This window comes from Scomber scombrus, chromosome 23 (assembly GCF_963691925.1).
Source record: "Scomber scombrus chromosome 23, fScoSco1.1, whole genome shotgun sequence".
Taxonomy (NCBI): domain Eukaryota; kingdom Metazoa; phylum Chordata; class Actinopteri; order Scombriformes; family Scombridae; genus Scomber; species Scomber scombrus.
The window spans coordinates 14778752-14804809 of NC_084992.1; the positions used below are offsets into that span (position 1 = coordinate 14778752).

A 26058-nucleotide genomic window follows, 5' to 3' on the forward strand; every position below is an offset into this window, starting at 1 on the left:
GTACCTAACAGATCTAGGCTGGGTTCCTGCTTATAACAATTACATGACTAGTAGAAATGTCTGAATTATGCATCGCACTGTAAATACTGAGCTCTGACAGTGAAGTCCGTCCTTTCAGTTTGATGTAAGTTGAACATAAACACGGAGCTCCCTCCTGGGAAAGGTGGGTTAATGGTATAGAAATCATTTGCACGAGTCAGACGAACGACAGCGTTGCCATATTGTTTCTGGCAGCTGTGGTTCTTAATGGCCTGTTATGAGTTCAGCTTGTCTTTAAGTGATGCAGTCATGGCTCATTGATAATCCATATGTAAATGCAAAGGAGGACGCGGTGAAGGCAATTATTACAATGACAAGGCTTGCCAAATTGTGCGAGTACACTGTTTTCTTGGTGTTGTGCCAAACTCTCCCATCACTGATGCATTTCAGGCTGGTGCAGCTTCTGAGTCGTGTGGTCTACCTACTGTACGTGCTGCCAATCAAATTAATGCAACACACATACGAACACACCCGCCCACACATACCATACACACAAGCAAGGCTTTCTGAGCTGCACTCTGCCTTAGATTCACTACACTCTTTCTCTGCTTCCACCCACAAATTGTACATGACGAATACAGCATTTCCCCAGTCACCTTAGGGAGGGATTCATTTTCCCAGCCAGGCACCAGAAGCACCAGAGCATTGTGGGCTGACAATACTTGGCTCGATATTTTCACGGTTTCAGTTTTAAAATCAGAACGCAACGCTAGCGACCAGCTTTCATCTTTGCAATTATGCAAGTCATTTTGATTATGCTGTTTGCGGGAGTCAATTATAGTAACACGCACTGTAGGGTCACCTCAAATTGTAGCGAGCGCTGTTTAGCATGCATCTGTCATGGCGGCACAAGTGAGCGCTGTTGATATGTTGATTCTGAGGCAACAGGAAAGTTAGAGGAAAATTCCCATGGTGGTGCGCAACCACACAAATTCACACACAGTGATGTCAAGGGACACCCGTATACACACCCACACACACACATCAACTCAAGGTGAGTTTTCTACCCTGAGCTTAGATTTGTATAATATGTGCTCAGAGAAAAATGGTGGAATGGAGATCTTTTAATGCAGTGAGGGAGTGCTGCACCGTGTCATTCAGCTCTGGTGGAGGACACACATCAGTCTGTAAGCCTCTGCAATGGCCTGAGCTCATAGACCATTATCTTCCTTGATCTTTACGAATAACTGGAGGGAGAATGACTGGCCAGAGTTCAGGTACTGCAGTTCAGAATAGCAGGAATTGCTTTTGGTCATTATATTGATTGAATTAAGGAGTTCAAAAAATAAAATAACAGGACAATCTTAATTAGGGAGGTAAATAATAATAATTTTCATTTTTGATTAAAAACTCTAATAAAATAACTCCCTAGTTCTTTTTTCCTCCACTCATTTCCAGTATGAATGATTTCAATTTTGCCTTGGTAAAATTAAAGAAACAGATTTTATGCCTTTGCTGTACATGAGCACAGAGGTATCCAGCTAAGACAGACTACCTTGTTCTATTTCATAGTTAAAACTGCAATGCAGTGTGTCAGGAAGGGGGGGGGGGGGGGGGGGCACACACGTCTACTCATAGTGAGTACAGACATTTGCTTGTAGCACAGTTTGACAGTCGTTCAACTGCAATTTGAATTTTCACAAGTTTAATAATGTTCTTCTAGCGTTTTGCAGCCGTAAGCAGGGGTTCAAAAGGTCTATGTTATGACAGCTGTCTGCAAAATGTCCTTGCGCAAAAGCCCTGAATCCCAACTGATTGCAGTGATGTTGTACTAAAGTTGTCCTGATATCAATAAAGCATCACAGTCACTCTTATTTTTAGCGTTACAACCATTTCTCTATCACCTGACTGCTGCAACACTGCAGAAAGGGTTAAAGTCTGCATCCAACAGTGCACGCACAGCAAGCATCATAAAAAATCCCATTTCATGGTCAAGCTGTGGCGTCATAGAGCTGCTCTGTATCTGGGCTTGGGGTCAATGGCCAATCGATGAATTTCATTTCCCATCTTCATAGCACAGCCACAGAAATTGGCCGATTTCTTTGAGAACATGTGTGGACTAAACAGGTGATTTGTGAATTCTGTGTGGCGAGCAGTTTTGACATGGTGGTAAAAAAGATGACGTGTTTTAATTTCACAAAATTACATTGAGTTTCAACAGGGAGAAAACCTATTTCACAATAAGTAAGGATTTAAACCAAATACCCACTTCTGAAAGGATCCTTTACACCAGGATCTCCTTTATCGCCTTTGGAATTGTAAACCTTTAAGCTCACTTTGGAACGTGCTCCCCTTTATTCTTGCCCTCATGGCTTACGCATCAATTATTCACATTCTATCGTTTGCCAGAAGTGAGAAATTGAATTTTAAACCCTGTCAAATCCTGAGGTGACTACAATTCATCTGGGATTCATAGCTGAAGATATAGACTGTGTGGGCATGAAGAAAATAAGTTGAAGGCCAAGTTTCTGCATGTTTTTTTCTTTCTCTGTTTGTTTGTACAAAACTACAGTGAGACAAAAGGATGGACGAATGATGAAATAATAATGAGAACACAACTATCTTGATAGTTAACATGAGGCCTGTGTGTATGCGTAGCTGTTGTGTTAGGCTCTGGTAGATGAGTGGAGTCAAGCTGAGGTCATGAATAAGAAATCAGTGCATTCACTTTCAATAATCTCATACATTTATCTAACAAAATAAACCTAAATCAGCTGCTGAGTGAGGAATCTTGACAGCCTAATTGTGACGGTATTGGCAGGATTTAATTAGTGATGTTACCTGATTGGATGCGTTAATTTCTCAGTTATAATCAAATAAAATCAGTATTTGTCTTTTAAAAAGCCCTTGAACTACATGCAATAGAAGGCATCTGTATATAAAAACCAATCATATTCTATGCTGGTGATGGCAGGGAGATTCATTGTGACAGCCCACACATGCACAAGTCCTCTTGAAATGAACAGGGTTTTTTTTTCTTTTTTTGCAAAGTGACATGAACCCACACACAACCCCAGTGAAAAGCACTCAGAAGCCACTGCAGTGACCACCTGCCACGGCTTAAAGAAGAAGAAAAAAAGATAGTTGACAGCTCTGGGAGGAAATGACATGCAGACATGTGCATATAAGGCCATTATAAAAGCCATTTCATACCATAAAAATCCAACAGAGTCAACAAGCACGCATGAGCTTTAGGTTTACACAAAGGAACATAAATATAAATCAACATCCGGTGCCCTGCTCCACACTTATTTTGATAGCCCATTATATCACTATGGTCGACCGATCAGACTTGCAAAGTGGGGGCAATCAGTATTAGCATAGGTTATACCCATGCGGGGGTCATAAAACAGTGGTAGGCAATCAGAGCAGCAGCACGTGAGTTGACTGCATGGTGAGGAGAGTAATATTCCTTCACTCTTGCGCTCATTATGGGACTGAAACTACACTGATGATGTGCTTTAATTGTCTAACAGCCCAAATTTAAATAATACATGTGATAAAGGTTTCTTTTTTTATTATCATTAATTTTTGCACACTCATCAAGGAGTTTTTAGTTAAAGAAATCCCACAGGTTAGCCTGAGGAGATTTCAAACTGGCACTGACTGTTTATCTTTTGAACCTCTCTTTCTCGTTATTCCAGAGATTTCCCCCATCCAACCAGAGTCTAGTTTGGCATGTCTCAGCTTGCAACGGTCAGATCCACTGAGCACATTGATCGTTTCCTTAAAGGACAAGTAATTGTGGGCGAATGGTGTGCTCTGATTGCCTCTGGGCTTCTTCAAGACCAATTTGTCTGGTTGTCACTTGAAGGGCTGGGGCTCAGAACTCAGTGTGGGGCAGGGAGAGAGCCTGACAGGAAATGTGATATCCTTGTGACGTGTCGAGTGCTTCCTCTTCTGTTTGTGTGAACTGGCTCGCTGATGAGTGAGTGTTTTTTCTTGTGTGTACTACTGGGTACCGCAACACTGACGATCAATAATGAGGCCCCTTTTGATTAGGGTGTTTTTAGCGTAGCAGGCTGCTGATGCTTTGGAGCGTAGTATTTCAGATGTGACTCAGCCAGTGTAGTTTAGCTTCATATGTTTCTAAATATTTCATTTTTTCTTGTTTGAAAGGAGCAAATTAGTTAAGGCATAATTGGCAACTGTGGGAATGTAAATGTATACTCTCAAATGTCTAACCAGGACATTTTGGCAGTGAAATTGGACAAACTAAGGTAGATTTCCCCCATTTGAACACAAAGAACAAAAATCAATAGTTCCTTTTCTGCTAGCTTCATTTACTCTCCATGATCCAGAGAGAATTAACACCTCGACTTGGCCAAGCACACCACTTCATCAGCATAACCTTCTAAAAAACATCATTCAACATGCCAATGCTGTCCTTTCATTTAACACACTGAAACCATGATCAGTCTATAATAAGCCCATCTGTTTCAAGCTAATTGGAATTTCAAGCATTTTGTCGCTGTGTTTCTTTGAGGAAAGCAACATGCTGTCAACGTATTCCTCAGTGTGCCAATACCTGCAAACATGTTTTCATGTAACCTCATCACAAAATATCTTGTAGCATCTTTATGGGAGAAATCAACACCTCTGGGTCTTCCGTCTTTAGAGCATTTTCACCGTGGTTGCTCCAGGCCCTGGATTTATCCAGCCATTACCGAAGAAGGCCCATTTTTCATGTGTAATGGGGTCCTCCATTAAACATGAACCTGGAGGTACTATCATTTAGCCTGGCGCCATCACTTGCAAAGACTAGCAACGGGTACTATATGAGATACAGCCTCTACGAGACACAATGACAAAAAGGTAAAGAGGGGCACAGAACAACTAACAGAAACAGAACAAAGGGACAGATTTAAAGCCTTTCACATTCAACCTCCAGTGTCCTGCAGCTACAAGGATGAATTTACCACAAGGGAGGCTAATTACACTCACCCGTGGCTTTCTCAAGGTGAGATGTTAGGACAATCTTCCTTGATTCGTTTTAATTCCATGCGTCTCTCCTTAGAATTAAGAGTCTTAGCTGTTTACATTTGCAGTACACTTGTGCACACAAGAAGTGGCTCAAAATTGACACTTTTCTCAGAGCTATATAGCACAATAATACCCTGAAATGAGAAAAGTGTGAGGTTTTAGTACTGACTGTTGTTTTTGTCTGAAAAGCGTTGAAAAAATGTTAGAGAAATGGTGATTGGCAATGTGTAGTGCAGTAATGCGTGATGATTATTATAAATATAATTTTGTTGCATTTCTGGTAATTACGGTAATCTACTTATTGATGTTCACAACAATAACTCAAGCGCTTGAGTTCCACCCAGAACATTTGCAGCTAGCGTGTTCACTGGCTTAGTCAAGTCACCTTGGTTACCCATGCTGATGTGGTGTCACTGTCAACATTATTATTAATATGCATTGTCATCCCTGTATTCAAACAATATTGTGTCTCTTCCCTCCCCCTCCCCTCTCTGTGACAGTTGATTAGAGGGCTGCACATGGACTCATAAAACAGGAGTTACATTCAGGTAACTACAATTTATGCTTAACTGGCATGGAAATGATGTAACCCTAATAGACACCAGGAGTTTTGGGGGCTGGCGTTTGTTTGTTCAACCACAACCACACCCCCAACTATGACTGGAGACCTGGCTTTTAACTGACTACCAGCCACTATTAGAGGAGATATGGTAATACCTTATCAAAACCACAGAGTGTCTGATTACACAGTCAATACCAGTGTGAAACATGGCAGAGAAACCTAGCCTCCTACTGTACCACACTGAAACCCCACACCACTACCCCTGCATGATAGACAATATCAGCCTCCCCAAGAGGGCCTCATCTTTGATGGCACTTTCCATCAGCACATTGTGGAGTACACTGCTTCAGTTGCAGCCACTTAACGCACACTGGTACTCTCTAATTGCCCTTTACGTATGAAGTCATTGCTCATCAGACAGCCTAAGTGAAATGAAAAACTAAATCAGAAATCTAATGAAAAGTTAAAGCAGGACTCTAATAAAAATTCATAAAGGGCAATCTGAGGTGGTACAAGGTAAGAGTGGACAGATATGCTAATGTGAGTGAATTGTGATTCTACCTTACACAATTACAGATTTCACAATAAGGTATTAGTATAATACATTATCCCAATCCTGATATCATTACTGCAAGGCCAAAACTTCAATAGCAGATACAGTATATGCATAAATGCATGCAATATTTCACAATGTATTTTCCATAGAGTTGCCTCTAGCAGGATGTTCTGTATTGAAAAAAGAGAAGTTATAATAAATTCCATAGTAAGTGAAATGTAATCTCAAAGATAGATGGATAAAACTACATGCTGTGATGTGGTAAAAATGAGGAATACACTTGGTTTGATAAGAGCCCTTAGTAGGTTCTGTTAGATATCCTACTGTTCAAGCCTAATTCAAATGTCTTTTAAATTTCTCTTTAATAGCAGCATGCAAACAAAACAGTGAACCACATGCTGTCTTATCTCAATGATCAAACAAGGGGTAATATTTATTTAACATTGGTGATGCCTATCAAGAAAACTACACATGCCTCTGTGGGCACTTGCATGCAGTCATGATGCAATTAATCATACAGGGGCTCTGCATGACATTCATTTTCTATCATACCACATACTGCAGCAACATCAAGCTCATCCATCTTCTGCATCATCTCAGTGAGGCAGATTCATACATTCTGAATTTGAAAGCAGCTTAATGCTTGTTTGATGGAACTTGTTCCAAGACCACTCCCTCTTTCCAAGGACTTTAGGTTATTAAATGTCAAAGTAAATAAAATTGGTCAACTGTTTGCTGTGTTTGTTTCAAAACAGGGTAGAAGATCTTTTAACTAACTAGATTCAAAAATAGAATAAATTAAGTTTGGTTATAGGCAAACTAAAGTATAATTTTCCTCTGGTTCAACAAATAATTACAAAAGCAAGTTGTATAATAGGGTACAGTATATGTCTGAAAAACACAGACAACAGGAGTTAAGATATTTGCATTTACTGAGCACTGAACAAGACAATCGGCTGTGTCGTAAATTGAAATGTTTACATACTTCCCTATGTACATTGCTAGATTCCCATAGAGTGCATACCAGAGAATTAAGGATATAAACATAACTTCTAGATGTGATATAAGGCCTCTATATCAAGTATGTCAAACATATTCGTCATTGTGCAGCAGCAATGACACATTGTACAGATGTGGGGAATTGTGAACAATGTCTATTAACCTGTCTTCAAAACTTTCCACCATTGTTTTTGGTGCTGACATGCCTACTGGCCCCTGACCCTGTCACATCTGCATACTGCCCTTATACGGATTCTACTATTCATGCACGTTTAGTATCTTGCGGCAATGTAGCAATGATTTCTAAGGACGTGCACAACCATAATTCCATAAAACAGGCAGCCGAGGCAGCCATCACGTGCACATGAACACGTAGCTAAAAGCAGGTATATCTCCAGCTTGACATGACCATAAACCAAAACTCTTAAACTGACCCTGAAGGCATGTTTATGCCAAAGCTTTGAATTTTGCAGTAGGCAGATTAGTCTGAGTTTATACACATCTTTACCTGAAAAGATAAGCAGTTTAATGCAAAGATTAGGACAGTTAGGGACAATTTTATTTGAATGGTATACTGATGTAGATGGTGCAGCACAGCAGCTACCACAAAGATCTAGGAATGTTATGTGACCTTGCTTATTTAAGTGTCTGCAGAAGTTGAACCAACTTTATGTGTCTGTTTATGCTTCACGCCAATCTATTTGAGACTGCATCTCTTGATTTAATTTGATCCATTCACATAAGTTACAGGAGTTGGGTAATCTTCTGTACAATAACAAACTGATCAAAAAAATCCCCACTGTAGCTCTATTAAAGTAAAATTCCTATTTAATATTGATACTTTGTTTTTTGTTATATAAAATAATAATAAAAGCATCTATTTTTGCTTTAAAAACACTATTTTTGTATCACTTTCTTATCTGTTAATGTTGGCACGGAGAAAAGATTGGCTCCCCAGTCATACTGTCACCTCAGAGAATAGTTTCCCTGGCATCAAGCGATACCTTTCACAAAGGACAAGAATGAAAATACAGGAAGCAAATATTGCTTTGTCTGCATCTCTATTTACTCCTTTAGCTTTTCCTCTCTCTGCTCCACTGACTGCACTCTATTTACTCTAGCAAAGCTCAGATTACACTTTTTCCCCCCTTTCTCCACATGCCGTTTCTGTTGGTTATATGAGATTACATTTGTACACTGCACAACAGGAATGCCCAGGCTGAACAAGATGCAATGCAGAAAGAGCACACCACACTGAACAGAAACTTTGTTCATAGGCGAGTTTATAACTTAAAGGTCAATTGTTGTTTTTGTCTTTAAGCAAAAAATGAAAGTGTTGAAATAACAAGAGGTTTGGCTCTATGGGTGGCAATGTCGGTCTCTTGGTTGATCAGACCATCAACCATTACAGTTTGGATTGCTGTGACATTTTGTCCTGACATTCATGATCCTGAGAAGAAAAATCCTCAGTACTTTGCTGATGCCTGGACTTTTCCTTAAGCCTCACCATGGGGTGGACATTTGGGGCTACTGCATGGATGGCAATAACAACTTGCTACAGACATTCATTTCCCCCTCAGGATGAATTCTGCCAAACTTTGTCGGACCCATGACATTTCATCTAGCACCACATTCTGGTCAAAAGTTTTTGGCCAGGACTTCTTTTTTATGACCCAATACTTTCAAAACTAATGGAAGTCCCATCAGCCTCAGTGTTTTGCAAGTCAACATCCTTAAATAAGATGGTAAATGTGGCAAAGATTTAAAATGCTAAATATGTTAACATAACATTGTCACTGTGAGCTTCTTAGCATGCTGATGCTAGTATTCAGCTTGAAGCCTCACAGAGCTGCTAGCATTATTGTAGCCTCTTTGCCTTATTTATAATCAGCGTCACATTGTGCATGACCTTCACATCATGACGGCGAGGCCTACAGGTGATACAAGAAAAGAGCAGTTATGACAGCTCGCTCTGCTGTGCAGTACACCCTCACCCTATTGTCACAATGTCACAAACATCTACCTGTTTGCACGGTCCTCAAGCTGTCTGACCTGACAGTCTATCGCTGCGGGCTATCAGCTGATGTGACCTGGTTAAAGCAGACTGTCAACATCCTCTGCAACAATATTGTTAGTGTCAATGAGAGATCAAAACATGTAACACACACACACACAGTCACCATTGCCCACTTGTCAGGCTGAAAGCTTGTGGATCTGCATCCAAATGAGTGCTACACACATTTATTTTTAAGTGATCCCTTCAGAAAAGGGTTTTAGAAATCACCATCGCAATAACTTTAGACCAACCAATGTAAATCAATCAAACAAATCCACCTAAACCTTAATTGAGTCCAAGTAACTCATTACCTGAATAACAAATAGTGATTCCACAATAATATATATGTTATATATACATAATGCCATGCAAATGCACATACTGTATGTTAATAGAAGTTTCACTAGAATCAGTTTAAATAAAAAACAGATTGTAGGAAAAAGCACAGATATCCTTTGGGGGCATTGGTTTAATCACTGAATAGAAGGAAAACGACAGCAGGAGGAAAAATAGGGTAAATAACCTGAAAGAAGGGACGAGAGGAAAAGGGTTATCCATCCTTATTACGTACAAATCTAATGTATCAAGCAGCCAGTCAGAGGCAATAGGATGGTCAGTGTGTTCTGTGGAGCAGTGCACACCAGGAGATAGACCTTAACTGTATTGGCCAAAACTCAGTGATTGCTGAGGTAGAAGTACTGTAAATGGCCAACACAAATACCTTTCCCTCTGTTGCTTTGCATTTAAATTGAATTTGCAATGGTTTCAGTGGTGCGTGGAAAATGCAGGGGACAGAAGAGAAATGCCGCATGACACCTTGCATCTATGGCAAATGCTTCGTTGCTTGCCATGTCATACATCACCTCCTCTCCTTTTTGCTACATTCACATAACCATTTTATCTGCTCAAGGTATTTTGCAGTTATTTTTAAAAAGGTGCCCAACAGCTTAGAAACGTATCTAGCTGGATCCGCAGCATGATGATGTGTACTGTGCAAGTTCTGCTATTGTTAAAAAACTAAACTAAAAAAACAACAACTTAAATATGATTAAATATTAAGGATGCTAAAATCAATCTGGCACTGATTGGAACCAGATGCTATTCTTCTTAAAAGTCGCAGATCAGCCAACTAATTCATGATAGCTTCATACCTCCAGCACAGAGATGTTATATCTACCTGTCTAGCTAGGGATGTCAAGAGAGCTTTACAGACAAAATCATGACTCAGGATGAAATAAGTGTGGGGCTCCCTTATTGTTTTAAGGTCAGATATCTGGCGGAGATGAAGAAAAACATTTGTCTAGATAATTTAATCATTCAAGCTGCTCTTTGACCATTCAGACAGGCTCACAGTGAAGGGAGATCAGTCCAGAATTTCAATGATAAGAAGCATTTAAATGATGATTTCAAGGGGTTTCACTGGATACAAAAGGTTTCATGAGACTAGGCACTTCTTGTTGTATACTTAAGTGTGGATATATTGAATGTTTGACAGCTCCCCTCATCAGTCATGGGGCTTCCCGGAGCCTAACCCAAGCCTTCTGCAGCTAGCATCCAGGCTAACAGCTAACTTGGCGTCGAGTCCTTACAACAGAGCAGGGTTTGGGGTGAACTGACTGGGGATCAGTGCTAATGCTCAGTGGTTAAAAACTCCTCTGTATGAATATTTTGTCTCGATTATGTATCTCAATTACCCGATGTCATCGTATAATCTAACGGTGCATCCAACCACACCCCATTTATCAATCCCAGGTTTAAGGGGACTCTTTTTTTAAGTGTTTTTTCCGTGTTCATCACTTACTGCTGTTCCATTTGGCCGACAGAATTAAAACATGATTATCTCACGCACACACACATACATACTAAAGGGTGATAATACCACATATGACTGCATTCTGTAGTGTTCTGAGCCAGAGGGAATTTCTTCACTAAAACAGCCCTAACTTCAACCAATAGAATAAGTAACTGAAATTCTCTGACATACTGTAGGAGTTTTCAGTAAAGAACAGGAAACCTGATCAAATTTAGCACATAGGGTGAAACGCACCAACGCCTATCAAAATAAAAGCACATTTCAGGGCTAAAAATGTTTTATATTAATTGGTTTGAAAAGCAGACATAAGAAACATACCAAAATCCCTAAATACTGAAAACACAACATCATAGAAAAGGAATCAGTGGATACATTAAGCTTGCTCCAGTATATTTATCACTTAATTTGTGTCTTCTAAGGAGGCATTTGAGCTACTTAGTTATGCCTTAATGGTGATGTCAGACAGGCGAGATCCCTCCTGTTTACACCTGCCTGATGTTGACACAGACTCAGCCAGCTAAGTAATGGGGCAGAGGGTGGATCTGTCTACAGAATGATGGAGAAGGAGCTCCATTTTCTGCATGGCTGTCCACGACGCACACTGCCGAAGAGTTATTACACCAGATAACAACAGAGGTGTGCAGAGTTGATGAGGGAGAAGGGGGTAATCTGGGATCAATCTTAGTGTAAAAACAGTCCCCCCGTTACACTGGCCAAGACTCCAAAGACCAACTTATAATACATGGCTAGGTTGTAGTGTCCTTGACTTTGAACTTATATCGTCAAGATCATAGGTTGATTGCTGAGGGCTGGTGCGAACATTCTGGTCACACAACAGCACTTTGTCCTCTGCACCCTGCGATGCCAACAAACCTGAGCAGGATCCACGGGCGAGTGTATTTTCTCCGCTTGACCTCTGGAGTAGCTCACACCACTGAGGCTATGAAAATTAAATGGGGAATCATGCAGGAAAAGGGTGATTATAGTGTCCACTATTCATTCCAAAGTGGGAAAAAAATAGCAGGAAAAAAAGGAACACCAGTGAGATACCAGTGCAATAAATAATAATAATAATAATTGATGCCATACTGCAGCTACTCTCCACTGCAGTGCCTCAGATGCCAATAGCACTTTGGTCTATCTAACAGCAAGGACTGCAAGGTGCACATACTGACTCCATGGGATTGTATACATTGTGTGTGTGTGTGTGTGTGTGTGTGTGTGTGTGTGTGTGTGTGTGTGTGTGTGTGTGTGTGTGTGTGTGTGTGTGTGTGTGTGTGTGTGTGCGTGCGTGCGTGCGTGCGTGCGTGCGTGTGTGTGTGTGTGTGTGTGTTCTTCATGAGCTCTTTCATGGCCAGCTGGGAACATGAGGGGCTGACTTTTACTCGATAACACACCAATGTGAGAGACAAAAAGCAAACCTGCTCTACAGTGACAAAAGCTATCAGGGTGTAATTAAGCTAAACATTGCTACCTTGCCTTGATATATGATGCCCACACACATTATTTTCCTGATATCTTGCACTTCATTAACTTGGTCACTCAAACAAAAGCTCCTATAATTACAAAAATAACCTGCTGTGTACTAGATTATATACCTGTCCAAAAAAAAGCAACAGCCATTTAAGCACTAATTCGACCAAAACATCATATTTTGACCACAAATTTGGACATGAGTCACTGCTGCACAGTGGAAATGTCAAAAGCTATAATAGGTTGTCATTTACATCCTACCTCTTTTTATCAAAGCGGCTGACATTTCACGCAAACTTCGAGCTTGAAAATTTCAATCTACAACCAATCAAACAAGACATGGAAACCATTTGAGAACAGCGGTTTCATCAGTGGATCCAGGGAGTGCCCGAGGAAAATAAAATATGAAAAAGAAATATACAAAAGCCCAGATTCCTGCAAGACTGCAGCAAGAAAACTGTCAATAAAACATAATGTGTTCAATACCAGAGTGTCTACTATTGCTTTCAGCACTTTCTCGGACGTTACTAACAATACTGCCAACACAGTTTTATCTATGATTCATGCATGATGAAATGTGTCATTATGCAACATTGATAATGTTTATCTAGCATTATCTGATACTAAGTCCCTCTTGATTCCCTTGAGGCTCCAGTCCAACCCTCAAAAGGTGTATTGATTCCCCCTTTGTTGGCAGGGAGCTGGAGCAGGACTGCAGTTCCAGTAATTGCCAGCTAACGGTGCGTGGAGAGGACATTGTCTCTCGTATCGCAGAGCGCTTGGGGCAGAGAGTTCAGTTTTTGTGAAAACACAGCCGAGGAAACTGACGGTAGGCAACATCTGAAACAAAGGGCTTCAAACGGGACCCTAAAATGAACTGATGGTGTGAGAGGAGATAAAGTTGAGCAGCAGAGGAGAAATAGGGACACACGTTTGGAGACAGTGAGCGGAATAATATGGACAGAGAGGGAGCGGGCAGAAGAAAGAGAGGTGATAGCAGAGGGCAAAAAACTTTTTAATTTAAGTTAACAATAGTAATGATCACTTGAGGCTGAGTCAGAGCAGAAAGGAGAAGCGCTGGGGTAATGAGGTGATAAAGAGCCAAGAAAACAAACCCACAGCAAACAAATTAAGATTCCTCTAATAGTCTGCAGGTTTTTTTTAAAAGGACACAGTCTTGTTTCGGTAGTGTCTTTGGCACCATTTCACTTTAGTCCACTGAGGTCGCCTCTTTTCTCATATGAATATCGAGCTTAATCATGAAAACAATGTACCAATCATTTTGTTGTCGTTTTGTTTGCTTTTCTTTCATCACTGATACCAACCCACAGTGGATTCAGCGAGTAGTGATACCTTTTACACAGCAGCCTGTAACTCAGCCATGGCCATCGGACTAAAAATAACTCCATTCCATTCTTTCCACTTAGAGGGACTCTCATTTACAAACATTAGGGCAAATGGGAAAACTGATTACATAGGCTAGCAAGGATGAATCTAAATAGATAGTGGCAAGGAATACCCAAAGGCCAATGTAAAATCCTAATATAGGACAAATAAGGGAATATACAACCCAAGCAACCCACAGGGATTAGAGAATGTTGTTGTGGTGACAAAGAGCCAATCAATACAAGCATGAAAAAACTTCTGGTAATGTGACAGTGTACCTGTTGAAGAGTCCAATAACAGGCGTACTAACTCATTATTCTGACTTCATTTTTCTTCTCTATTCAATTAAAGGGTCATGCCGCCATTTCTACAAATGAAGGGCGTGAAAGATGTTAACAGGTTTCATCATGGGGAATGTAGGAGTCTTTTAGGGCTGAACAATTTTAAGAAATCGTTAAAGTTAAATTAGCCTACATGCTTGTGTTCTGGTCAATTACACATTATGGTAGTACAAAGCATAATCAAACCTTATGAACGTATTACATGTGTATTTTGCGTCACTGAGTAACTTCACAATTCAACAACTAAACAGTTACCAGCCAGCTACCTTTATGAAACTGACCAAGACTGTTTATGTACAAATGACTTGCCACTCTGTTTGATACCAGCAAGCAGAGTGCAAATATAATAACAAGGCAACATTTCATTTTTGGTATTTTGGCAAACTCAAAGAATTAACTTGAATAAACTACATCTAAGTACATATATTAATGACAGGTGTCGTGTTGTTTCAATTAAATTCTAGTTAAGTAAAAGAAAATTAGTGATTCCTTTTTAAAACACATTATACTTGTGCTGTGAACTATTTAGTGCTGAATTGTGGAGCTGGAGCAAGCAAGTTTTTCACCATTCAGTACAATACTAAATAACTGGTGTGTCTCTTTAAATATATAATTGAATTAGTTTCTCAACTCAATACTTGTTGGATAGCATGCAAAAGAAAAAAAAGAAGAAAGCATCAAACACATTCATCTCAGTAACAGTCTTTTGGACGGAGGATTTGTGGGCGTACTGTATACACTAATTCTGACTAGAGCCCCTGACGCACAAATCTTTAATCACATTTCAACTATGAGTGTGAAATCTCAATGACAAGCTCATCATTACCTAATTATTCATTTTACATCCAGTAGTTATTAACAAGGTGAACAGTGGTGGGGGTGGTGTGGGACAGAGAGATTTCTCTGAGCCAACAACAAGAAGCGTGTTTGAATGACTGCATCTGTATCGACATGTTGATGTTTCTAGGGACTCACTTGGAGCAGAAATAATGGTGGATACAGGGATGATTTAAACTTGTATTATTAATTCATGTGAATACATCTCCTAATCCTAACCTCATCAATAGAAAGATTTTTTTTTAACTCTAGATCCATGTTGAGTTGTAGACTGAACATGATGGAAGCATTAATTTTCCACTATGGTGAGTACACTTTCACTCTCCTCTTTAAAAGAAAACTCTGCCAGATTGTCTTGCAGCACTTGAACAGGCCTCCACAACCCATCACGTCAGGCAAAAGAGTATCTGAGTGGACCCGCCTGTAGGATATTATAGTAGGACAGTAAGTTCTGATAAAGCCTGCAGCTTGGCCAGGCACTGTACTGCCCAAATGAGCCAAGAATCTGTGCTGCTCTGTGTTGGACAGCTACACAGAAGCAGAAACCTGAAACTAGAGGAAGACAGGGACACTGTGAAACAAAGATACGGTGGACTGGGCCTGTCAGGAAGCTGATATGGATACAGATATCACAGTCAACGTCTTCTTTCTTGCTTCGCCTAAGGTAATGACCCTTGGGAAAGGGGTATGGTTAAAGGTCACAGTGCAGGGTTAAAGAAAGCCTTTACCAGATGACACCAATACTTGCTCTCCCTTTTTCCATTATGTAAGAGGCTTGGCAAAGATACTTTGGTGTTCTGGATCACTATAGCATCCGAATCTCAGGTTGTGTTTAACATCTTGTTAAGCTACATTACTGTGTATTCTCACTCTGTAGTGACATTAAACAATACAATGTGGATTCACAATACTTTTCTCTCACACATTATATAATTTATGACATGTTTGATATCAAATTTCTTCCTTTTTCTTCTTGCTTTTATCGGTCTATGAGAAACTCGCTTGCCAGATGGACAGTTAAGAAATAATCAGAGCACTATGGATGAGTTTGGTATACCTTTAAAAAGGAGCACCACAGGAAATCCAGCAAACTGTAAGCAAGCCGTCACGTCTTGCACAGCCCGAACACAAACATCAAACTTGAGACTGATTCAGATGCTTGTCAGGTGAATCAAGCAGATGCCATGTTAGTTCACTGGGTGTGAAAGGAAACATTATGCAACATGGTTAGCCATCTGGTACTGAAGTGCCAGCCCAAACATCATGGAAGATGTGCTCAGCTGCTACAGATGGTAAACTGCTTTATTACAAAAGCTCAAAAATAAGTACTTTCTGACCTCTTTGTGAATTTCAGGAGAAATCTTTAAAAAAGGACATACTGGAAGCTCCCTTGGTCATTTTTGTTCCGCTTTAATGTTTCTATAAGCTCTACAGAGGTTGCAACGGTCTATAAATTCAAAGGAAATTATTACAAAAGTGCCACAAAGGTTGTTAGATAACCCACAAACTAAATGTATTAGGTTTGGCTATTAGCTAAGCAACAACAGACTTCATACACTAGCTTATAATAAATGTAGACATGTGCAATGTTTTATCACAGTCTATATAAAAGCAGTGTGCACTAGTCCGCACTGCAGGGACTCACCAGTCACCATACATTATGACTGCTGTGTGTATTCTAAACCACATTAGATAAAAACAGGCAGCGAGTCTTCTCTTGCCATTCAGAATGGGGACACCATTGCACATGATGCCAACCCAACCTGCCTATGGGTATCAAATGTTCAGTGTTTGGTCAGGGATTATAGGCTTTCAACGTACTGTCCTCGTGGGACAGGTGGAACATGACCTGCTAATAGCAATCAGGACACCAAAGAGAGGGAAACAAAGACAGTCCCTCGCGTCACTGGGCAGGCCCCCACACATGTACTTGCTGGAAGGAGCATTTATCACAGCATTGCTTTATAACAGCAGTATTGGACGAGTACTTCCACATAATTATCAATGCAGACAGACTTTTTAGGTGCAGGAGAGCACATTTTATAACTTTGAGTTTGGTTGCTTTGATGACAGATAAGACGATAAAAAGTTTCAATGATTCAACAAGAGTAATTCACAAATTATTTGAGGAGGAGATCGAAAGGTTATGTTTATTCCTTAAGTAATTGTTCAGACAGAAGTTCCCAGTTTCAGACCACTGTGATTTTATCAGAGGACCTTGGAGCACCTTGAACCCAAGCTGTTGCAGCTCCTCCACAATAAAAAATAATTAGAGACACATGGTAAGGACCCTCCCTTTGTGGGTCCCTTTGGGGGAAGGAGACCTCAGACTGACCATGGGTAATCTGGGACAACAACATCTCCACAGTTACTTTTCATGGCCAAGGACGAGCAGACGAAGTTGTTGTGGAAAGAGAAGTGGGCGCTGCTTTGCTTGCACTACTGCCACTGAAGTCCTGACCCAGACAGACTGTCTAAATAAGCTGTCAGTCAAAGCAAAGGATGGGCTTTTAGATAATGTAGCTGAACTTCAATGTGTAAAGTCCTACGAACAAACAACACTGGTAAATCGGCACCATTTGCATTGTCGAGAAACATGCTCAAAAAATCCCATTAAGCTGATTTAGCAATATAAATTTAAAATCTCAAGTGAGGACAAATAATTGCTTATTTGGCATTTACTGCAGCCCTGTGCACCCAGTATGTAATTATTTGAAAGCTCAGACATCACAGTCATTCAGCATTGTTCGACCAAGGAAATATTAATCTTCACTGAACTCAAGACAACTTCATTGAAAAGCTAAATTGAATTATTTGAAATCAATGCAAGCGGTTTAAAATGATCAGTGGCTCAGAAGCTCTCATACAAGAAAGTCAAATTAAGCCAACTTTTATCTGTCTTGTCATAAAAGCTGTGTGCAGGGGTTTGAGAGCAAATGTGCTGTGATGTCAAATGATATGCTGGAATCAGCTGCAAGCATGTCAGCGTGTCCTGATGAGAAAAGAAAAAGAGGATGATGCATCGCAGAAGCTGAGACACCCGGAATCCTGCGCATCTGTGATTTGTTTCCTCTCTTTTTTTCCCACTTCAGCTAAAAAAACTCAAGGCCTAGTGGGCAACAGTGGTGGCATGAATACCAATGGTGGCCTACTGTCTTTGGTTCATTGGGGAATTTACTAGATTCAAGGGTGATGTCAAATGTAGACCTTTAACATACATCTTGTTTGAAGGTTTATATTAAGAAAAAGCCTGTGTAGACAAAGATATAACAGTAATTACACCATGTGATTTACAGTATAATCTGCAAAGGACCATTCAATTACATCATGCACGTCACCCCCGACCCACATTATGTGTTTGTGCTGGTCTTAGCAACCAAGTGATCAATGAAACAATGACTGTGGCACTCTTCTAGGACAATGAACATCTCAATTAAAATCTCATGGTCCGCTAACTGACTCCATCTATCATTCTCTTTCCCCGGTCAGCCAAAGATGACCGAGCCAGCTTCACTTTGGTCAAACTCCATTTATATTAATCTGCACCACAGGCTGTGTAAGATAAGTTAATACGCTGTGTTTATAGAGAAATGGATTCACTCAAGTGGAAATTGTCCAATAATGGGCTGATAATGGGTTTCGTTATTTTATATGTGTAATGTCTCTCTCTATAATTTGGTAACAAAGGATGCACTTGAAACATTTGAACCAAAGATGGGTTTTATACACTGATATCCTACTTTGCTTAATATGCCTACATGGTCACTATGGCTCTGAGGAGCTAGACATTGTGGCTTTTGAAGGCATCTTATTGTGTCCAACAATGAAAAAGGCTACACTACTGATGGTATATTCCACTAACTGATGTCTTTATTGGACAAAATGTATGTACTGCATATATCCAATATACTGGTTTGGAGACTATGTTTATGCCCATATTTTATGATTATACAGTTTCAAGCTTCTGTGTGTTGAGGTTCAGAAATAGTAGTCAAACTAATATTCTTGGGGTCAATTATAAAAAACATGCCACTCTAACTCAGCACACCTACGGTAATTGGACATAGTCCACAGGGAAATATCTCCAGCCTTGTATTTAACGTGATCAATAATTAATAAGCACTGACACTGACATTAAAGAGCACAATTCTGTTACCCAAACATACACTGTAGCCTATAGATCTGCAAATCCACCTTTTTATCAATCAAAGCAATGAGGACACTTTAACGAATTACTCCCCAATATACCCTAATCATGTTAGTGCCAAGTGTGAATTGCAATATGTCCTAAATGACCTGCTGGTAACCATGGAAACCAATAGTGAACTCCTTTGCGTAGATAGACGGATTTCTCAAAGCTTGGTATCCCCCACGAGCCTATATTTATCAGTTTGAATTGAAAGCCAAGGCTATCTACACCTTTTATAGGGCAACCCATTGAAGGACCAATTCTATAGCTGCCTCTCATCCTCCCCACTGGTTCTCCTCGTCTCGAAGGTCAAGGAGACTGTGGAAAGTAGGCCATGGCTGTACGGAAATATTCTAAATGTGAACTGCTTAATTTTCAAAACCCACTTTTTCTTATTGATGTGTGTTCTTGCAGTATGTAAAACAGTTTAGAAGAAGCCACAGCCGGTAAAAAAAATCTCACATGTTCAGTAGCTGTTGGAATTCATTAGCATGTTCATGTAGCACCTCTCTGGGGATTAGCACCATCTCACTCATGCAGCGTAGTAATCAACAACTCAACGCAAAAACAATACAGAGGCAAAGGTGTAATACCAGTGTGGGCACATTATCTGTACAGTATAAAAAAGGCCGAAAGTAAGATCGAATAATAAGCAACCACAACAGTCTGTATCACATATGAAAATATTCAATAGCAACACTTTGATGGATACCAGTCAATGCACGCTACTGCTGGTAACCTTTATCCTGTATTGAACTCTTCAAAGAGTAATCCGCTTGTAATCCGCTATAATCCAAGAATTCATCTTGTTAAAACCATTGATTCACTAGCTGTCTTATTAAAAAGCTCTTGGTGTGTGTTCACGGAACAAAAAGGGAAACCAAAATCTATTATGCTTTGCAGCATGATACAGGTACAGAAATAGTGATGAATAATGCTGTGTACAAAACACAGCGTGCAAAAAAACTGCTTCTGGGGATGATTTCAGAAGGAGAACCTGGCTGCTTTATTAGTTTTGGCTTGTCTGCTTTTGACTGTCTCTTACCAAATTAACACAAGCTCAATTTAAGAGCTGATGAAACCTAAAACAACTGATGTAAACAAGAAATTTAGACTTTATACTATTGAACAGAATCTGCATTGTATGCTATGTGCAAAAGGCATGGAGACTGGAAGACTGAGCTAACATAACCAATGAGTTTGCATCAAAAGTTGCTATGGATATATGGTCATACTCAAAAACTGGGTTTGATCAAAATTCCTTGTGTCCTCCTATCACGTTTCCACACGCACAAACACAAACTGTGATGCAGAACACATAATGCATTCAAACTCACACTCGCAATCCTCACAACACTCTTGCCAGGTTGCAAGCATTAATGTATAAACAACCTAAATAGTGTGAGGCATCAATGGCACTGCAAGGGTCTTAAATGTAACTTTTTTCATGAGCTAATTCTATCAAACTGTTAATCAACTGTAGAAGTTGGACCAAACTGCCAGGAGGACTGCATAAAAAGACCAAAAACATCTCTGCAGTTATAAGAGAATCTCAGCAAAAGGAAACAGAGGAGGGGGGAAATCCACCTCTCAAAGTCCACCAGGAGCCTTACCGTTGTTGAGCGTGCCCGTGATGAGCCTGAACAGGTACTGTGCGAACTTGAAAATCTCCCGCTTGCACCTTTTCCTGCAGCTCATCTTTGCTCCTTGGCAGGGAAGGAGGGGGGGGCTTGGAAAGGTCAGCGCAAAAAGAAGACTCTTCAGGAGGCTTTTGTTGTTTTTGTTAGAAATCCAGGAAAGACTTAAATTGACAAAGTCCCACGACAGGGCGACAGTTTCCTTTTCTCCTCCTCTCCTCTGGCTGTGTCAGCGTGGCCCTTGTATCTGTGTGTGGCAGGAGTGATGATCATGAGTGAGTGGAGAGTAGCGAAGGGGGCTCGCCTTGCGTGTGTGGCTGTGTGTGTGGCTGTGTGTGTGTGTGTGTGTGTATGTATCCCGGCTCCTCTTTAACGCAGCTCCACGGTGAAGCTGTCTGATCAACACGGGGATGTTGTGTGCTCTTTTGTCAGGTCATTAGTATTTGCTTACCGGCGGTTTACCTCCTGCTCTGGGGAAGATGAGTGGGGTGGGGGTGTGTGGGGGCTTCTCTCACTCCCTTCTTTTTTTCTTCTTCCACAACTTCCTCTGACACTCATTTACTCCTCTTCTGAGTTACTACATACTACTCTGTTGGCTTTAAAATACAGTGGCTATCCAATTAGTCTCTCCCTCTTCGTCTATCTCAGACACACAAACAAACACACACTCCCACACTTGATCTCGTAGTGCGCCTGCTGCTCGCTCTACTCAGCACCATCTGTGGATGTTTTACCATCACTGACGGTTGCCATGGAGGTGTGGCCTGATTGGCCCAAGAGAAGAAGGAGGAGGAGGACGAGTAGAGGGGGGGGGGGAGGCAGAGATGGAGAAGGAGGAGGAGAAGAAGAGATATAGAAAGCACACGAGAGAAGAGAAATAAAGAAATTAAGAGGAAAGTGTCCACCTCAATGAATCAGCAATGACAGTACATTATGAGCCTGTCGCATGTGTAATTGAACGTTAAGACAATGAGTGACAGTAATGGACAGTGCTAATGGTACACCACTTGCTCTTGAGATAGATAAGGACTGTGGTTAAAAGGAGTGACAAAATATTCTATAAAAATAAAAAAGTCTAGACACAGAGGGAGGACAGAGAGAAGAGACGAGGAGCCCAGGTTGGTAAGATTTCCTACAGCAAAATGTCAAGGTCGGTATTAATAATGACTGACAGGCTACGCCCAGCATCTGTGATGACATTAGGACCAGCCAAGTGCATCATCTTCTCCACTAATTAGCCCGCACACTGTACCTCGATTGCACTCATCTATCAATGCCAGGATATCCCTCTTGAAAAGTCTGTCATTAACTCAAACCATTAACCGTTTCCCGTTGTCCTACTGCAGTGAATATGCTTAAGGAAACACTATCGGGGCATATTTTTCTCATTATTACATGTCCATCAGGTTGGCAGGCACAGGTATAAAATAAGACAGGGCTTAAATCCTCTCTGAAACAAGGTTGAGACTCCACAGGTCACTTGACAGCAAGGCAGGTCTATTTTGGTGAATCCTGCTTGGTGTAGAGTCTCAGCAGACTCTGACCTTGGAGGGTTTTTTTTTTTGTTTTTTTTCTTTTTCTTTTTTTCCTGTGTGTTATACCGAGCACATACACGTTCTGGACAGGAATCAGCAGCAAGGGGATTGTTCCACAAGCAAGAAAAAGAAAAAGAAAGAAAAAAAAATGGGGCTCCAGGAAAAATAAGGATTTCAAGGACTTGAAAATATAGTGTGAAACTTCTTAATGGGTCAGAGCAGCACAGAGAACTAGCGCAGTGTCTCAATTAGGTGAATCATTTACAAGGTACCTGTGGGGCACAGCAGCCTCTTTGTGACATGATTTAGTTGCTTTCACAGGCTTTGGCAGGGGACATGACAGACACAATTTAAACGGACAATGATTTTCAAAACCGTTTTGCAGTTGTCTTTCGATGAGCAAGAGTTGCTTTCTTAGTTAACTACTTGTTCAAACCTGCCCGTCTTAGTTGCTGCTATTATGCCTGTCAATTGTTGCAGTTTGCAATGATAACTGTGGCAGACTAACAACATGAAATTCTTGATATGCTACTGGCTTTGGAAGTACCGCCATTTTAGCCTCTCTACTGTTATTAGTAAACTAATTAACCTAACATGCTATAGATTACAGTTTGCATTAGAACAGACAAATACAATTCATTCTTGCGTTTTTGGTTTAAGGAAAGCAAAAAAATGTAAATATAAGTACAGAGTATCACTCTTACTAGAGCCCCATGCACACTGCTCCAGTATGTGGAGAAATCCAAAGCTTGACAGACCTGTCATTTTTATGAATATTCTTTCACCATAATCCCGTTTTAGACTTAAAAATATGGTTGCTATGCTTGTACCTATAGACAGCTCTACAGACCAGCAAACAATTAGAATATATGCAGTGTGTGTTTGTGTCTGTTTCTCTGCGCACACACACTTGCAGACTTCCATTTGGTCCCTATTCTGCAAGCCCCACCCCCCATTCCTCCCCCTGAGGACACTTAATTTCAACATGTGTGCAGCTCCATCACCTCTCACCTAGCCCATGGTTTCCATTTCTATCCCTGTTTCCAATAAACAAACACGCCCCTCTTTGTCATTTCCATATAGGTGACAAGGAGCAGCTAAGCTGGAGTATTTTCAGGTCACGCTTTGTTTGACTGTGTGACAAAATGAGTTCAATGAGGTGTGTCACCTCACTATTTTTGAGGTGAACAGATGGCCTGCTGCTCACATGAGTGATTGGCAATGGAACAAAAACACAAAACACCATCATTCACGTACACTGTGTCACTAGCAAGCGTTGCATTTCAAATTAAAACTCCCATTTGCTTCTTTTGTGATAGAGCCTACAAGTATTTCAAGTCAAAGATCCCACACAAAGCTCCCCCCAACCCCCTTGTTGAGTCTGAAGAGTGATGTGGGGAACAAATCACTACATTCCAAGTCCATATACAGTCAGGAAAAAACTCAACATGACTCATGTTTACCTTAATGAGCATGGTCAAGGCAATATGGGAGCTGGGGTCAATACAAACTCACATGACAAGGGATGTGTGTGGGTGTGTGCGGGTGTGGGTGTACAGTATGTGTATGTGTGTGTGTTTGTCTGTGTGTGTGTATCTGTGTGTGTGTGTGTGTGAAGTGCTATCTGGAAAACAGGGAGGTTTCTTTTTCTTTAAAAAAAAAAAACTTTTATACCAACACAAATCTTCAAATAGGATTTTGTTTAGTCTGTCCCTAAATTGTTATATTTGAAACATTGAAAAATAGATAAAACAGCATATAAGTAGAGAATAAACAGAGTTTTATTATACATTTTAAATTGTTAAAAAAAAAAAGTAAAAAGTAGTATCTTTGTCAACCAGAGCCTCATCATATTTGAACAAAACAGAACAACCTAAATGTCTTTGAAATGTCAGCCTTCAATGTCCTATTTAATGCAAACCTCTGTAACTTAAAATAAACATGTTTATTCTAATAGCACAGACAGAAAGCTACAGAGCATCAAAGTGTTGTGCACTTTAAGTACTCATGGCCTTGGCTCAGAATGTTTCGGCTAGGCATCCTGTTCTTAAGTACCCTTGAGCCCAACAGAAGGGTTTACTTGATGAAATGTGGACTCATTCCACCTCTGTAAGTTATACACTATATAATATAATAACATTGGAGGATTTGGCTTCTCAACCTCTTTGCTGTAGGTTCCCATCAGCATGTCATGTGTACTGTCATCTAGAAGTCCCAACGAAACCTTTTTTTCTCTGCAGACTTTGATGGAACATGAGCTTTTTCCATGTTGCGCCCTGCAACAATGACAGGCGTTACATGAAATAGAGAGGGAAGAGAGAATACAAATACAGTTTATTGATCTATCTAGAAAAACACTGACAGCAGGAGCCCAGGGGCGAGAGCCGACATGACCGCCGAGAGCTTTTCACCCCTCCCAACTGCGTGGAAGCAGCTTGGTCAGACGGAAAACTGCAGAGAGTGGCTTGTCATCAAACAAGGGGTGGAACAATTTACTACCAAATACTTCTTAGCAAGATGTGCACACATGCAGTATTGGCCATTAAATACACAAACGGCAAGGCGGCAGTCGTAAATTTACAGACGCTAGTTCTGCTGTGACACAAAGTACTTCTGGAGAGACAAATGGAAAACCACCTTTGAATCGCTAAAGTCCGAGAGATGCATCTCCATCAGGGTAGGTCAGAAATCGGGGAGCTTTCAGGAAAGTGGCCACTAAATTGAACATCAAGAGCCAAGCCTCAATCTATAAAGCATCCGTCTGCAGTGGAGTGTGCTCCACTGTACCGGAGAAGTGCTCCACCCACTCATCTCAGGGCTTGTTTGACACTATCCAGAAAAAGGGCCAGAAAGTTTATTGGAGTGGAGTGGGACACTGTTCAACCACCCATCTACAGTCTCTCTCACATGTGAGCCTCTCCACCATACTTTCTGGCACTGAAATATGGTAGACAATGTTCAAACTTTAGGGTATTTGGAGAGTCTTTGCTTGGACAAAGACTGTTAATAGCTTGAAGGTATTGAGTGAACATGAGGCAACATGATTTATTATTCAATTTCAGCTTACCACAACAATTTAGTTAGCTTGTGTAGTGATGACTCGTGAATTATGGAGTGCTTTATTTTAGGGAGATTGGATCTACTTTATAATTAATATCTATTAGTTTTCTATCCAAAAACACTTACTTGCATCATGGGCATAGCAGACATGAAAAATAAATTGAGAGTATTGAACCGTTACATCCACCAATACACAAAACAAGAAACCTCATTAAACAGCAAAGCTACGAAAGTCTGCCTCACCAAACCCCAAGGACGAAGCATCTGCAGGCTGTCATTAGACAAGCGCTGAGTGTAATGTCTTCCAATACCTGAACATATCACTGATCAGCAGCATGCACTAAGATGAGCAATATCTCCAGCATTCACAGCACCAGCGCCCAGCTAAGCCGAGTTTTGGTAAACAAAGCGAGTACCATTATGCCATCAGCACAGAATATGGATGCACAGAGCAAATGTCACCTAATCTATAAGGGTCTTTATTTATCTATTTTTTCTATAATTTCTTTAACAATTTCTTCCCCTAGTTTCTTCTCCTCAATATTGTTATTGCTATAAATTTGATATGTGAATGTAGACCTCGTCAACCTTG

At 40.5% G+C, this 26058-nt stretch overlaps 1 protein-coding gene across 1 annotated transcript in view; it reads right to left on the reverse strand.

The window, feature by feature from the left end:
* Window positions 1-25217, reverse strand: part of kcnip4a (potassium voltage-gated channel interacting protein 4a) — a 93762-nt gene extending 68545 nt beyond the window's left edge. The window contains exons 1-2 of the mRNA XM_062444335.1: window positions 25210-25217; window positions 20848-20927 (exon numbers count right to left, since the gene is read on the reverse strand). Coding sequence (XP_062300319.1) covers window positions 20848-20927; window positions 25210-25217 — 88 coding nt within the window. The remainder of the gene's footprint in view (window positions 1-20847; window positions 20928-25209) is intronic.
* Window positions 25218-26058: the final 841 nt, after the last annotated feature.